The sequence below is a fragment of the Myotis lucifugus genome, unplaced genomic scaffold, assembly GCF_000147115.1.
Source record: "Myotis lucifugus unplaced genomic scaffold, Myoluc2.0 scaffold_19, whole genome shotgun sequence".
Taxonomy (NCBI): domain Eukaryota; kingdom Metazoa; phylum Chordata; class Mammalia; order Chiroptera; family Vespertilionidae; genus Myotis; species Myotis lucifugus.
Genome location: NW_005871067.1, coordinates 10472998 through 10490776, shown reverse-complemented (window position 1 = coordinate 10490776; position 17779 = coordinate 10472998). Strand labels below are relative to the sequence as shown.

General features: G+C 39.2%; 1 protein-coding gene across 5 annotated transcripts in view; it reads right to left on the bottom strand.

The window, feature by feature from the left end:
- Positions 1-17779, bottom strand: part of TRPC4 (transient receptor potential cation channel subfamily C member 4) — a 252306-nt gene that overhangs the window by 132152 nt on the left and 102375 nt on the right. For all 5 annotated transcript variants that reach the window (XM_014452969.2, XM_023751264.1, XM_023751266.1 and 2 more), the window contains one exon: positions 5601-5937. In XM_014452969.2, the coding sequence (XP_014308455.1) occupies positions 5601-5937 (337 nt within the window). The remainder of the gene's footprint in view (positions 1-5600; positions 5938-17779) is intronic.

The following is a 17779-nucleotide window of genomic DNA, read 5'->3' as shown; positions in this document are numbered from 1 at the left end:
AAAAAGCTGTGGTACATTTACACCATGGAATACTATGCAGCAGTAAAAAAGAAGGATCTCTTACCCTTTGAGACAGCATGGAGGGACCTGGAGAGTATTATGCTAAGTGAAATAAGCCAAGCAGAGAAGACAAGTATCACATGATCTCACTCATATGTGGAATCTATTGAACAAAATAAACTGTTGAACAAAATACATCCAGAGATATAGAAGCATGGAATAGACTGTCAAATTTCAGAGGGAAGGTGGGGGTGGGTGGAAAGAGATCAACCAAAGAACTTGTAGATATATATATATATATATATATATATATATATATATATATATAACCCATGGACACAGACAATAGTGTGGTGAAGGTCTGGGGTGGGGGGTATGGTGGGCTAGATGGGGTCAATGGGGAAAAATGGGGACATATGTAGTACTTTCAACAATAAATGTTTTTTTTTAAAAAAACTTATCACAATGTTATATGTCAATTATATCTCAATAAAAAGTGTAATTAAAAATGAAACCACTGAAAAAATGTAGATATAATAACAGCTAAAAATTTTTAAATACTATCTGTAGCTGCAATAGCTTTAAGCACTTTACATGCAGTAACTCCTTTAATCTTCCAACAATCCTATAATGTAGGCATTATTACTATCATTTCAGCTGTAGAAATGAGGAAACTAAAACCAGAAATGAAGATCTGTGCCCAGTTTATTTCCATAGCTGTGTCAAGCATATGTATGCAGTGAACCTGGGATTCAGATTCAGTAAGTCTAGATGCAGTGACTATACTCTATACCAGTGGTTGGCAAACTGCAGCTCGTGAGCCACATGCGGCTTTTTGGCCCCTTGAGTGTGGCTCTTCCATAAAATACCACGTGCGGGGGCACACTTACAGTGCGATTGAAACTTCGTGGCCCATGCACAGAAATCAGTATTTTGTGGAAGAGCCACACTCAAGGGGCCACAGAGCTACATGTGGCTCACGAGCCGCAGTTTGCCGACCACTGCTCTATACAGTAAAATGTTGCTGCATAATTAGAATTCATGGAGACCTAAGAGAACTAACTACACTTATTTGTTCCAAAACAGTATGGGGGATATATTGTAATAACTATGTACTGTGACATTTTATTAAGGTATATAAATGTTGAATCACTATGTTATACACCTGAAATTAATATAATATTGTATGCCAATTATGATGTAAAAATTAAAAAGAAAATTAAAGAAGATTAAATATGGCAGCAGAGAAAATGGATGCTACACTGACATGCTTCTAGGAACAAACTGAAATTACAACTAAAATATGAAAAATGTCATCCTGAATAATCAACTGAAGACTAGCTGAAGAGATCCCCGATAACCAAGGATGGAAAGTGGAGACCACATAGAGACTGGTAGGAAGAGTGGAAGTGTGAATTGGCAGGACAGACTCCCACAGAGAACAGCTGAAGTTCTGGAGGGATATCTCAGCTGTGGGGGGTTCCCCCTTAGAATTCTGGAGTCTAAACTCCAAGCTGGGCTCCCCAGCCCAGATCACCAGAACTGAGAAAGGTGCCCACATAACACCTTACTGTGAAAAGCAGCAGGATTGCTGGCTGCCAGCCAGAGATGGCTAGAAATGCAGGCACCCTCCTAAAGAGCCAATGCACAAAATTTTGTATGCAGCCATTCACTGTGGGTTCCAGCTGAGGAAGGGCATAGTAGACTGGAGCTTTGTGAGCAGAAGCCAGGGTTGGGGTTAGAGCTCTGAAGGTGCTTTAATGGTTTTCTGTGCTGAGTCATTCCCTCATGGTGCAGAGGTCATCTTTCCCAGGCAGACATTTTGCAATCCAGGCACTTTTTGCCTGGGGGGGAAGGGGAGGCAGTTGCCCCACTTGATTGGAAAATCCCTTGCCCCAACCTGTGGAGTTTCTGAGGCCCATTAAGAGATTGAGTATAACAAGTACCATCCAGGCAGAAACAATTGCCCTACCCTATTGGAAAACCTCTCACCTCACCTGTGGACAATAGCCTGAGGCAACTGAAGACAATACAATCAGTCTGCAGGCTAGGCAAATGTCTGGAGCAGTGGTCTCAACCTTGCTGCACATTAGAATCACCCTGGGAATCTTTATAAAATCCTGATTTCTGGGCCTCCTCCTTCGGGAAATTCTGTTTCTTTGTTACTAATGTTGTGGCCTCACCCCATAACAAAGAAACAATTTCTGGAGGATGAGTCCCAGAAATCAGGATTTTAAAAAGATTCCCAGGTGATTCTAATGTGCAGCCAAGGTTGAGAACCACTGGAGGCTTTGAGTCTTTGTCTGATCTGATAAGTCAGAAACAGTCAAAGCATTTGACATTGTTCTTCACTAGAGATTGGGAGACATAGCAAATCTACCCAAATACATAGTCACAGACCCAAACAGGCAGCCAAAATGAGAGAGCAAAAAAACCCAAAACAAACAAATAAACAGACAAACAAAAAGAACAACCCCCAAATGAAAAATCAAGAAAATTCTCCAGAAAAGTAAAAAGCAATAGAGATAAAAAATTTATCAGACATAGACATCAGAATAATGATGGAAAAGATGATCAACAGGATGAGAAAAGATAGAGTAACTATGAAGAATGACACAGCACTAATAAACAACACAGTGGAAGGAATACACAGCAGATTAGGGGAAGCCAAAGAAGCCAAGGATCAGATCAATAAATTAGAAGACAGTGTAGAAAAAATCACTCAATCAGAGAACCAAAAAAGAAAAACAATAAAAAACCAGAGGATAGCTTAAGGAGCTGTGGGACAACATGAAATGTAACAATATTCACATCATAGGAGTGCTAAAAGGTAAAGAAAATGAGCAAGGTATAAGAGAACCTGTTTGAAGAAATAGTGGCAGAAAACTTCCCTAACCTGGTGAAGGAAAATGTCACACAAGTTCAGGGGGCACAGAGAGTCCCAAGCAAGAAAAATCCAAACAGGCCCATGCCCAGATGCAAGCAATTGCTTAATTATAATTAAAATGCCAAAAATTGAAGGCAAAGAGAGAATCTTAAAGGCAACAAGAGAAAAGCAATCTGTTACCTACAAAGGAGCTCCCATAAGGCTGTCAGTTGATATCTCATCAGAAACTCTACAGGCCAGAGTGGGATAACATGAAATATTCAAGGTAATGAAAAGCAAGTATCTGAAGCCAAGATTACTATATCCAGAAAGGTTATCATTCAAAATAGATGATGAAATAAAGAGCTTCTCAGACAAACAAACAAACAAACAAACAAAAAAACAAACAAACAAAAAAAACAGAAAAAAGAGTTTATTACCACAAAACAGCACTGCAAGAAATGCTAAAGGGTCTGCTGTAATGAGAAGAAATATAGAGAGACATAGGCATACAGAATTAAAATGGCAATAAATAAGTGCCTATTAATAATAGCCATAAATGTAAATGGATTAAGTGCTTCAATAAAAAGACATGGGATAGCTGAATGGATATAAAAAGAAAATTAAAGTATTAAAAAAAGACAGATTATCTGAATGCCTTCTAATTTAAGAAAGATCTTTGGTCGTACTTTATACTCTGTTTTAAAGTTCACTTAAGACGGAGTTTCTTTCCAGTAAGATCTAAAATATATTTTGTTCCTATGCACTTAAAAAAAATCCCTGCCTAAGGGGATATATATGATTTTTGCAGAGAGAGGAAAAAGGGATATTGTGAGAGAGAATGAGATAGAGAGAAAGAAATATCAATATAAGAGAGACACTTGGGATCAAACCCACTACCTAGGTATGTGCCCTGTCCATGAATTAAACCTGAAACCTTTTGGTGTACAGGATGACACTCTAATCAACTGAGACACCTGACCAGGGCTTATGTACTGAGAGTATTTATAATCTTCAAAATTGAAAAATGTATTTATCTCATATTCAGACACTGCTCTGTCCTGTACACCCACTGCTTTTTCCTCATTTTACAATCCTGGCAGCAGTTAATCCAAACTGAACTTCTGAGATTGTAAATCATGAAAGTTGTCTCATATTTTCTAATAAATAAATAACAATATTGATATGATACCAGAGAGGTTTAAAATTAGCAAAATAGAGAAAATGTGATTTCTCAGAAAACCACAGTGGGATAGAGGAAAGAATGATTAAACTGTAAATGTTTACCATCTCTATAATAACAACAGGAAAGGAAAACAGGGTTTCTACTAGCTACTTTAAGGTTTACTACCTTACCATAATTTGCTCCAGATCCAAAACATTTTTCTTTCCATAAAATGAACAGATAGAAATTGAAGAATGCCCTATTGTTAAATTTATTATTATTTTGATTTAATATATAATTTCAAATATAAACGTAAATGGATTTTAAAGAATGTTTACAGTTATTTTATGTATAAAATTATTAATTCTGCAGAAGGCATATCTATTTGGAAATTAGAATAATTATTTATATATGGACAATGACAAATGTTAAAAGGCTTTAAAAGACAAAAATACAAACAAAACCCTAGAGAACAATGAGGTACCATCTCACACCTGTCAGAATGGCTGTCATCAACAAATCAACAAATGACAAGTGCTGGAGAGGATGCGGAGAAAAAGGAACACTCGTGCACTGCTGGTGGGAATGCAGACTGGTGCAGCCACTATGGAAGACAGTATGAAGTTTCCTCAAAAAGTTAAAAAAGGAACTCCCATTTGACCCAGTGATCCCACTTCTAGGAATATATCCCAAGAAACCAGAAACATCAATCAGAAAGGATATATGCATCCCCATGTTCATAGCAGCACAATTTACCATAGCTAAGATTTGGAAACAGTCTAAGTGCCCATCAGCAGATGAATGGATTAGAAAACTGTGGTACATCTACACAATGGAATGCTATGCTGCTGTAAAAAAGAAGGAATTCTTACCATTTGCCACAGCATGGATGGAACTGGAGAGCATTATGCTAAGTGAAATAAGCCAGTCAGAGAAAGAAAAATACCACATGATCTCACTCATTTATGGATAATAAAGACCATTATAAACTGATGAACAAAAATAGACAGATACAGAGGCAGAGCAGCATCGAACAGACTGTCAAACTACAGCGGGAAGGCCAGGGAGGATTGGGGGGGGGGTGGGTAAGAGATCAACTGAAGGCCTTGTATGCATCCATATAAGCATAACCAATGGACACAAGACACTGGAGGGTAGGGGAGGTCAGGGAAAGGTCAAGGGGGAAAAAAAGGAGACATATGTAATACTCTTTGTAATACTTTAAGCAACAAAACAAAATTAAAAAAAATAACAATAATGACAATGCTCCTGGACCAAGTGAAAAACAAATAAACAAACAAAAGAACCCTAGAGAAACATTCATGGGACATTAAATCGTTAAAACATGGAATCCTAAAACCTAAAGTTACATTTCATAGGCTATATTTAAGAGCAGGTCAACCCAGCTGTAAAATAATTATTTAGCTTTGGGGATTAGGCCTTAGAGCTATGATGGTGAGAAGCTGTTTTAAATACTTTATGTCCTACACTTTGATTAATATTCTTTACTGAACAACAAAATTTCATGGAAGTATCACATTGTTATATTTTCTATAGTAACACATTTACCCAAGACCCATGGTAATATCATCCACTCGACGATGGTTGGTGGTGGACCTTGTCTGTTCAAATCAGACCTGTCGATGTGTTGAGAGGCAAGCAACAGCAGAAACAAAAAAGTCAAGTAGGATGCTGTATGGCAGATAAACTTGATAAATGGTTTTCTGATAAATAGTCCAAGAGGGCTTTTAGGAGCTATAAGGTAGCATACAGAGAAGACGGGAAAAAGAAGTCCTATTATGAAACATGTCGCCATCTTCACTGCCCAGTGTCTTCTCCTCCACCCTGGGAACTCGTCATACCAGCGAGATGCAAGCAGTTGTTGACAATTGGGCTGGGCAACAAACTAAATGGAAAGGAAGAGGAAAAGAAAGATTCAGTGTTACATGTAAAGTCTTTAGTTCATTAATAACCTTATTAAGCAGTCAATCCAATAAATTTAATTTAAAAAATTTTAAAAGAACACTAAATTATCTTTAAAGTCAGAAGTTCTATTTTATTTTTTTAATATATATTTTTATTGATTTCAGAGAGGAAGGGAGAGGGAGAAAGAGATAGAAACATCAATGATGAGAGAGAATCATTGATTGGCTGCCTCCTGCATGTCCCTTACTGGGGATGGAGCTGCAGAATCAAACCCCCATTGGGCAGGCCAGCTGGATGGACCCCACCCATGCATGAATTCATGCACTGGTCCTCTAGTATGGCATAAAATAAAAATGTTAAAAAATAATAAAAAAATAAAAAATAAATAAAAATGTTAATAGGGGTTATTTCTTGCTTAGTGGTTATTTTCCAGCTATGACATACACTTATATTTCATTTTTTATTTGCATGTACTTTCAACATTTTCTATAATAAGCTCTTAAGTACTTTTATCATCTGGAAAAAACAAATATACTTTTATTTGAATTGAGGCAATAAGAGAAACATACATGAAATCATTTTTGGATTACCAGAATGTAAATCATCATAGCTGAACTTGGTGGAAATAAAGCAAATTCTTTACCTAAGTATAATCAATTACCATAAACAAAACATTTCACAAACATGGCATTTTTTTTTATCCTGGCATCATGTTTGAGATGTAGCATGGATCTTACTTTATTTTAGAATGAGAATAGAGGAAGTTTTAAGAGGTCAGTAAATTTATTCATGATTACATACCTAGTAAATGATGAAATGTTTAACTACCTGGTCCAGAAATTTTTTTTCTGCACGCTACATTTCTCGTTGGAACTGACAACTAAACATTATATAAATTCAGATAAATTTTTCTCTTTTGGATGGAAATATCTGAGAACATTTTCTATTGGGTAGAGCTGTTAAGCAGAAGAGAGAAGGGAAGGCAATTTAAGGCAACATAAGTGGGAGAGAGAGCATATCCTAGTGAAAAAGTGTATAGTGTGCTTAAGGGATGACCATGGGTAGTTTTGACTGTAGCAGAAGCTTTGTTAGGACTGTAGGAAAGTTCTGTTGGCATAGAAAAATAAGCCCACCCTATGCTTTTAAACGTAAAACATTTTTATGTACACTTTTCATATACCTTATAACAAATCAGAATGTAGACATTATCATTTCTAATATTCAGATGTTAAGAAATTTTTCAAAATTTGGAGATAGGTAAAAAGATGACTACATATCCTTTTGAGGTTATAGTGTTTAACAGGATTATCTATTCCTCCTGGGCATTATGTTCTATATCATCTACTAGACAAATAGGAGAAAGAAAAACTGAAAAAAGAGGTTGTACAGCTTAGGAAAAACAAAGAGATTCTAAGATGGTTGCGGAGTAGCTGGAAACTCTGCTGGCTTTCAACACTGGATCAGACATGCGGCTAAACTGTGAGCAATCAGCTTGGAAAAACAGTTGAAGTGTAGCTGATCTGAAATATTGAGAGCACGGACCATGGAGGAAGGATAAGAGGGGACAGGAAGAAGGTGAGCCAACTCGTGCATGTGTGGGCTGGGAAGCCAGAGGGATATTGTGGCTGCAGATCACCTGTCCTTAGGAGCATGGGGTCTCAGCCCCATGCAGCTATCCCTAACCCATAGCAACAGGGAAGAGAAGGGGAGCCCAGGTAGCATCAGGCGATGGGAATCAGTGGGGATTTAGTCCATCTGGGAGACTCAGACCTGACCATCCCAGGCAAAGAGCAATTTCTTTGTTACAACACCAGCCTGGGAAGTTCACTCCAATCTGTGTCTGCAGGAGAGACCACATTGAAAAGTTTGGGCTGGTGGAGGGTCTGATCAATACACCCAGCAGTGACTCTGAGGGGCCTTCTATTCCTTGAAATAATTTTGGACATAGATATAGATGGGGGCTGGACAGTGTGGCTTGGAAAAGAGGATTGGTCTTCCCCACCTTGAACACACAGGCAGTGTGTTCTGGGCTCCCTTCATGCTAGGTCAGCGGTTCGCAACCTGTGGGTCGCGACCCTTTGGGGTCGCCTAAGACCATCGGAAAACACATATATAATTACATATTGTTTTTGTGATTAATCACTATGCTTTAATTATGTTCAATTGGTAATAATGAAATTGGGGGTCACCACAACATGAGGAACTGTATTAAAGGAAGGTTGAGAACCACTGTGCCAGGTCATTACTGTCCCTCTGAGACCCAAGGCAAAGGGGAATGGTACTGGGCTAAAAATCTATACTCATAGTGCTCGGTCTGACAACAAGGAGGATTCAGACTCTTGGTCTGGTTGGAACCTGAGAGGCCCCACCCAGCAGAAGATGACCACACAGAAAGGGTGCAAAGTGGGGCTGATTTTTTTTATCTCCCCCTACTTGGAACCTGGCAGAGCTGAGGCATTGCGACTGTTTCCTCTGGGTGGGCTTCTGTCCGGGAGACAGGCCAGTGTGTGCTGGGCTCTTCAGCTGCATTATGGAGAAGAAGAGGAGATCTCCAGTGAATGCAGCCAGCACAGCCCTGGGAAGAAGAGGCAGGGCCGGCTCCCCCTCCTACAGGTTAGGGTACCACACACAATGTGATTATGTTTAAACCACCTTGACCAGGTCCCAGATTCCCTTGCAAAGTGCAGTTCTGTGGGGGAAGGCAGAGCAACTCAAAGCAAGGACATTCAACACTGGAGACCCAAGTCAGACCCAGACTCTGGGCTCCAGAGGCCCTGCCCCTGGTCTAATTGGGACTATGCCCAGCCCAGTTTCAGTCAGATTGCCGAGGGCCAACAAGGGACAGTGAATGACATTGGCTTGAACCAGAGAACCTCCCTGGAGGCTCCAGACTGACATACTAATTAGCCAGATTAGGATACATCAAGGTAAAATCCAGCAAGCTCCACAAATAGGAGATTCAAAGGGTAATTGCAGCTGGCACAAAAATCTGCAGAGGAAAGCTCCATGTATTTATAGGTTTTTAAAACATTTTCTTTAGTTTTTTATATTTCATTTTAAAAATTGCTTCATTTCGTCTCTATTTTCTTTCATATATCTTATTTATCTTTCCTTTCCTTATTCTATTTTTCTCTTTTTCTTTTCCTTATTCCTTTTTATTTTTCTTTCTGTTTCTCTTTCCCTATTCTATATTTTACTTTATTCATTATTATTTGTAACTATTACTTCTTTATTATTTTAATTTTCTTTTTAATTCTTCTTTTTCTTTTCTCTTATTTTCTTTCATATTATTTTTTGCCCTTTGTTTCTTCTTTAATTGTTTTGATCTCTTGTCTTATAGTATTCTTTATTTAAAATTCTTTTTGTTGTTGTTCTTTTTGTTGTTATTAGTTTTGTTTTCAGTTTGATCTTGTTTTGCTTTGTTTTGTTCTGTCAGCACCTGTATAACAATTGGCACAATGTGGATGGGATTGAGCCTTGTAGTGAACCAGACCTAGGGCTGAGCCAATCCATGAATGGGACAAGAGTAATTAAGACCGATTTACAATAGGAGGGACCAAATAACCCACACATGGTACATTCCTAGAATACCCAGATCAGAAGATCAAGGAAACTACACCATTGAGCCCCACAAGACACCCACTACAGAAGGCTACCCCACCAAAACTGGGAGTCATAGAAGTTGTATCCAATACATAGAAACAAACACAAAGAAACAGCAAAAGGCAGGAAACAAAGAAACAGTTCTCAAATGAAAGAACAGAAATAATTTCAAGAGAAAGAGCTGAATGAAACAGAGGTAAGCAATTTATCAGAGACAGAGTATAAAGTAATGGATTAAAAAATACTCAACAGCATGAAAAAAACACACAAAACATAGAGCCCTAACCGGTTTGGCTCAGTGAATAGAGCATCGGCCTATGGACTGAAGGGTCCCAGGTTTGATTCCTGTCAAGGGCATGTACCTTGGTTGTGGGCACATCCCCAGTAGGGGGTGTGCAGGAGGCAGCTGATCGATGTTTCTCTCTCATAGATGTTTCTAACTCTCCATCCCTCTCCCTTCTTCTCTGTCAAAAATCAATAAAATGTATTTAAAAAACACACATAGAAATGATGAAATAATATGAAGAACAGCATACCTGAAATAAAGAATGCACTTGAAGGAATAAACAGTAGGTTAGATAAAGCAAAGAATCAAAATAGAAATTAGAGGACAAGATACAAAGAATCATTCAATCAAAGGAGCAAATAGAAAAAAGTAAAAAAGCTTGAATATAGTTTAAAGGAACATTGGGACATAAGACATAACAATATCTACATCTTAGGGATACCAGAGGGAAATAAAGTGAACGAAAGATAGAGAACCTGTGAGGAAATAATGACAGAAAAATGCCCTAATCTGGTGACAGAAAGGTCACAAAAATTCAAGAAGCACAGATATTCCCAATCAAAATAAACCCAGAGACGTAAACCAAGACACATTATAATTAAAATGGCAAAGATAAAAGACAGAGAGAGAATATTAAGGGCAGCATGAGAGAGACAGATACTTACAAGTGTGTTTTCATAAGGCTGTCAGTTTTTTAGCAGAAATACTACATGCAAGATGGGAATGTCATAAGGTATTCAAAATAATAAAAAGCAATAATCTTAAGTCAAGATTCCTCTATCCAACAAGGCTCTTTTTCAAAATTGAATGTGAAATAAAGAGCTTGCCATAAATAAAAAGTCTAAAGGGGTTTACTAGTACAACCACCAAAATAAGTCTTAACAAATTCAATAAGATTGAACTAATATCAAGCATATTATAAGATCCAAATGGCATGATACTAGAAATCAATTACAATTTAAAAAAATTCAATGACATTCAAATACATGGAGGCTAAATAGTATCATATTAAACAATGAATGGGTTCACAATGAGATCAAGGAAGAAATTTAAAAAAGAACTTTAAATTAAAATGAACACACAAGAAACCAAAATTTACAAGATACAGTGAAAGCAGTTCTGAGAGGGAAGTTCACTGCTTTACCTCAAGAAACAAGAAAAATCTCAAAAAAACAATCTAACTCTACAACTAAAAGAACTAGAAAAACACCAAGAAAAGCCCAGAGAAAGTAGAAGGAAGGAAATAATATAGATCATAGCAGAAATAAAAAACAACAACAACAACAACAACAACAACAACACACACACACACACACACACACACACACACACACAATACAGATCAATGAAACCAAGAGCTGGTTCTTTGAACAGATCAACAAGATCTCTTCAAAGTTTTCTATATACTGTTATCTGACAAAATGTTATCTATACACACAAAAGCGTAATCTGCAAATCGACCAGAAGGCAGAACAACCTGTTGGCTATGGCGCGTACTAACCACCAGGGGGCAGACGCTCCCTTCCCATGGCCGGCAGGCTCCGATCACCCTATTGAGAACTGGGAACTGTGGTTGGGTGGAGACTGATGCAGGCGGTACTGGGGCCCAGATTGCCCTGCTGGTCGCTCCACACACAGAGGGTGACCAGTGGTGGTGAGGGGTGGGGTCGGCGAGCTGGTGGGAATGGCTAACCTCTTGGTCCATCCCCCCCACCCCCCAGCTCCAATCACCTGATGGGGAACCGGGGTGGGTGGCAGTGGATGCGGGTGTTGCTGGGGCCCTTATCACCCTGGCCCTGCAGTTCATCCCACACACAGAGGGCAACCAGCAGCAGGAGCGGCAGGGGTCTGGGCCCACTGCTGGCAGCTGGGGAAGATTGGCCCTGATCGCAGGCCAGGCCGAGGGATCCAAACTGTGCATGAATTTCATGTGCTGGGCCACTAGTTTATTAATAAAAGAAGAGAGAGGACCCAAATAAATGAAATCAGAAATGAAAGCAGAGAAATAAAAACTGACATCAAAGAAATACAGAGGATTGTAAGAAAATAATATGAACAACTATCTTCCAACAAATTGGACAACCTTGGTGAAATGGAAAAATTCCTAGAAACATGCAATCTTCCAAATCTCAATCAGAAAGAATCATAAAACCAGAATAATGAATAGCAACTAATGAAATTAAAACAGTCATTAAAAAAATCTCCCAGCAAATAAAAATTCCTGGAATGGATGTCATCACAAGCTTATTTAACAAAACATTCAAAGAACAAAAATCCATCCTCTTCACACTATTCCAAAATCTCAAGAGGAAGAAAGACTTCTGAGCCCTTTTTATGAGGATAACATTATCCTAACACCAAAACCAGATAAAGTCACCACACAAAATGAAAATTATAGGCCAATATTACTATGAACATAGATGCTAATATCCTCAACAAAATATTAGCAAATGAGATCCAGAAATACATTAAAAAGATCATACACTAGGACCAAATGGGATTTATTCTGGGAATATTGTTCAATATCCATAAATAAATAAATGTGATACATCACATACTAGTAAACAAAATGAATGAAAACAATGGCATGATCATATCAATAGATACACAAAAAGCATTCAACAAAAGTAATGTAATAAAAATTCTAAACAAAGTAGGAATAGAGGGATCATACATCAATATAATAAAGGCACTATATGACAAAATTAAAGTCAAAATCATATTCAATGGGCTACAACTAAAATTGTTCCTTAAGATCAGGAACAGGACAGGGATGCTGCTGTCACCACTCTTATTCAACTTAGTACTGGAAGTTCTAGCCACAGTGGTCAGAAAAGAAGAAATAAAAGGCATCCAAATTTGTAAAAAGAAAGTAAAAATGTTATTATTTGAAGATGACATGGTATTGTATATAGAAAACCCTAAAGACTCCACACAAAAACTAGTAGATCTAATCAATGGATTTAGCAAATTTGCAGGATACAAAATAAATATCCAGATAGCTATGGCATTTTTATACACTAATAATGAACTCTCAGAAAGAGAAACTAATAAAACAAGAAAAATTACTATTTCAACAAAATATAAGGTACCTAGGAATAAATTTAACCAAAGAGTTAAAAGACCTATGTGGCTTTGTAGTATAGCTTGATATCTGGTTGTGATCCTTCCAACTTTGTTCTTCTTTCTCAAGATTGCTGAAGCTATTTGGGGTCTTTTTTTTTTATTCCAGATGAATTTTTGAAGAGTTTGTTCTAGATCTTTGAAATATGCCATTGGTATTTTAATGGGGATTACATTGAATCTATAGATTGCTTTGGGTAGTATGGAGATTTTAATGATGTTGATTCTACCAATCCATGAACACAGTATATTTTTCCATTTGTTTATATCTTTCTGTATCTCTTTTTTCAGTGTCGTGTAATTTTCTGAGTACAGGTCCTTTACCTCTTTGGTTAAATTTATTCCTAGGTATCTTAAATATTTGTTGCAATGGTAATGGGATTTTTTCAGTATCACTTTCTGTGAGTTAATTATCTATAATAATAAAAGGATAATATGCAAATCAACTGAACAGCAGAACAACCATCCAGACAACCATGCTATGACACGCACTTGCACCAGGCCAGGCAAGGTGGGTGTGATGCGATTTATTGGGGGGCCCTGCCATTGCCCCATGATCGCCCTGCACGACCTGCAGAAGGAGGCCCAGGCAACCAGCCAGCGGGGTGATCGATGGGGCAGGGGGGCGGGGGGCTCTGCCATCACTCCAAAAAGGCAAAGAGGGAGACTCAGGCCACCCTCTGTGCAGAGATCAATTGAGGACCCCAGCCAGGTGGGTAGAGCCTTCCTCAGCTGGGCAATCAATCGTGAAGCTCCGCAATTAATTGCCCCAAAGAGGGAGGTCCAGGCTACCTGGCCAATGACACTGTGGTGGGTGGGCAAGGCCTCCCTCATCGGGGTGATTGAGCTGGAGGCTCCGCGATCAATCGCCCCACAGAGGGAGGCCCAGGCAACCTGCCAGTGACGCTGTGGTGAATGTGTGGAGCCAGCCAGTGATCACCCCATAGAGGGAGGCCCAGGCCAGCCCAGGGATCACACCCTACACATGTCGCCCTCAGATGGAGGTGACCAGTGGCGGGGGAGGAGGAGGCAGCGCCACACAGATGGCAAGCAGTGCCAGTGGCAGGGATGGGGGAAGAAATCCCTGATAGGCCCTGATCACCGGCCAGGCCTAAGGACCCTACCCAAGGGGTCCTGGATTGAGAGAGGGTGTAGGCCAGGCTGAGGGACACATCCCTGCCGTGTACAAATTTCATACACTGGGCCTCTAGTTGGTGTATAAAAAAGCCATAAACTTCTGGGCATTAATTTTGTATCCTGCTACATTGCTGAATTCATTTACTAGTTTTAGTAGTTTTTAGATGGAGTCTTTAGGGTTTTCTATGTACAATATTATGTCATCTGTGAATAATGACAATTTTACTTCTTCTTTTCCAATTTGGATGCCTTTTATTTCTTCTCCTTGCCTGATCACTATGGATAGCACTTCCAGTACTGTGTGGAACAGGAGTGATGAAAGTGGGCATCCCTGTCTTGTTCCTGGTCTTAGAGGAAATGGTTTTAGTTTTTTTCCCATTGAGTGTGATGTTGGCTGTAGGTTTGTTATATAAGGCTTTTATTATGTTGAGGTATGATCCCTCTATTTCCACTTTGCTGAGAGTTTTTATCAGGAAAGGGTGTTAGATTTTGTCAAATGCCTTTTTTTTTGCATCAATTGATATGACTATGTGATTTTTGTCTCTCAATTAGTTTATGTGCTGTATCACACTTATTGATTTGCAGATATTGTACCAGCATTGCATCCCTGGAATAAATACCACTTGGTCATTTGGAATTTTGTTGAGGATTGTAGCATCTATGTTCATCAGGGATATTGGCCTGTAATTCTCTTTCTTTGTACTGTCTTTATCTGGTTTGGGGATTAGGGTAATGCTGGCTTCATAGAAAGAGCTTGGAAGTGTTCCTTCCTCTTGAAATTTTTGGAATAGTCTGAGATGAATAGGTTTTAATTCTTAGAATGTTTGGTAAAACTCTCCTGTGAAGCCCTCTAGCCCAGGGCTTTTGTTTCCTGGAAGCTTTTTGATGACTGCTTCAATTTCCTCCTTAGTTATCAGCCTGTTGAGATTTTTTGATTCTTCTTGATTGCGTTTTGTAAGGTCATATTTTTCTACCAATATGTCCATTTCCTCTAGGTTGTTTAGTTTGTAGGAGTAGGGTTGTTCATAGTATTTTTTAAATAATAATTTGTATTTTTGGGGTCTGTTATTTTGCTCATTTCTGATTTTGTTTATTTGGGTCTTCTCTCTTTGCTTCTTGGTGAGCCTGGGTAGAGGTTCATCAATCTTTTTTATCCTTTCAAAGAACCAGATCTTAGTCCAAACTTCCTGGTACTGGCACAAGAACAGACATATAGACTAATGGAACAGGACAGAGAACCCAGAGACCAACCCCAGACATTATGCTCAATTACTATTTGACAAAGGAGGCAAGAGCATACAATGGAGTCAAGACAGTCTCTTCAATAAATCGTGTTGGGAAAATTGGACAGATACATGCAAAAAATGAAACTAGACCACCAACTTACACCATACACAAAAATAAACTCAAAATGGATAAAGGACTTAAACGTACGATGGGAAATCATAAAAAATCCTAAAAGAAGTCATAGGCAGCAAAATAGCAGATATTTTTTGTAGCAATATCTTTACTGATATACCTCCTAGGGCAATGGGAACTAAGGAGAAAATAAACAAATGGGACTACTTCAAAATAAAAAAGCTTCTGCACAGCAAAAGAAACCATCAACAAAACAACAAGAAAGCCCACTGCATGGGAGAACCTATTTGCCAATGTTATATCAATAAGGCTTTAATGTCCAGAATTTACAGGGAACTCATTCAACTTAACAAAAGGAAGATAAACAACCTAATTAAAAAATGGGCAAAGACCTAAATAGACACTTTTCAAAAGAGGACATACAGGAGGCCAAGAGACATATAAAAACATACTCAAAGTCACTAATCATCTGAGAGATGCAAATCAAAACAACAATGAGGTACCATCTCACACCTGTCAGATTGACTATCAACAAACGACAAGTGCTGGATAGGATGCGTAGAAAAAGGAACCTCCTTACACTGCTGGTGGGAATGCAGACTGGTGCACCCACTGTGGAAAACAGTATGGAGTTTTCTCAAAAAATTAATCAGAAAGGATATATGCACCCCTATGTTCATAGAAGAACAATTTATAATAGCTAAGATTTGGAAACAGCCTAAGTGCCCATCAGCAGATGAATGGATTAAAAAACTGTGGTACATCTACACAATGGAATACTAAACTGCTATAAAAAGGAAGGAACTCCTATCATTTGCAACAACATGGATGGACCTGGAAAGCATTATGCTAAGTGAAATAAGTTAGTCAGAGAAAGATAAATATCACATGATCTCACTCATTTGTGTAATATAATGAACAACATAATCTGATGAACAAAATCATATCCAGAGACAGAGAAGCATCAATCAGACCATCAAACCTCAGAGGGAAAGGAGACAAAATGGCAGCAGACTAGGCAGACATGTCCTGAGCCTTGTCCTGTAGCAGATAGAACAAGCAACTAAATTGAATAACATCCACCCAGAACTGGCGAAGTAGGCACAACTGGCGAGGCAATTTGCAGCTGGGAAGGGCAGAGGATGCCTGGAGAATGATAAAATCAGGGATCTAGGCTGGAGAGAACTGCGAGATCTCCAAGCCCAGAGGGTCAGAAGAAAGCCGCACCCTTGGGACAGATGTAGCATCTGATTGTGGAAAGGAGGTCTATAGGACTGCTGGTGGCAGGGTATTCTAGATCTAAGTCCACAGCCATGAGAGACTGAGCTCAGAGGGGGCATCCTGGACAGCTGCCAGGCCATGCTGCATCAGGGGGAGAGGGGCTCACAATGGCGCAGCTCTTTCCCCTCTTTTTGGTTTTTGCTTTTATTCGCTAAACCTAGTTCATAGGACCTTTCAAATACAAACACTCACCCATGGCTGAGGTGCAGGTGGAGGTGCGGACTTGTGGAGTCTTGGGAGAGGCTGGGAAGAGGAGAGGGTTGGGGAGAAGTGGCCACAGTCTGGCACTGAGTCATACCTGATCTGCTGGACCTAGGTAGCCATTTTCTCCTGAAGAGATAGCCCCACCCTACAGTATCCAGGCAACCAATACAGCCACACCCAGACTACATTCTGAGTGGAACAAAGGATACAAAAATATATATATTCATATATATATATATATATATATATATATATATATATATATGAATAGTCCCTGAGAGCCCTAAAGAGAGGCCATTCAGTACCAGCAACAGGAAACTGAGAAGCAGCAGACAGTACAGAAGAGTGGGATCTTAAACTAGCCCTCATGGGGAATTAAAACTCAGCAGAAAGAAACAGCACTTCACTTTTTCATTTTTATTTTATTTTATTTTATTACTAGAGGCCTGTTGCACAAAAAGATTCTTGCAATAGGCCTTCCATTCCCCTGGCTGCTGGCACCGGTTTTCCTCCAGCACCCAGGACCCAGGTCTTAGCTCCGGCCAGAGCCACCTTCAGTCTTCGCTGCTCTAGCCCGAGCCACCTTCAAAGCCTTCGCTGCTCCGGCCGGAGCCGCCTTCAGAGCCTTCGCTGCTCTGGCCGGAGCCGCCTGCAATCTTCGCTCTGCCGCTTCACGCCTACATATGCAAATTAACCGCCATATTTGTTGGCAGTTAATTTGCATATCTCGCTGATTAGCCAATGGAAGGCGTAGCGAAGGTATGGTCAATTACCATGTTTGTCTATTATTAGATAGGATTATTTTGTTATCTCTTTTTTATTTATTTTT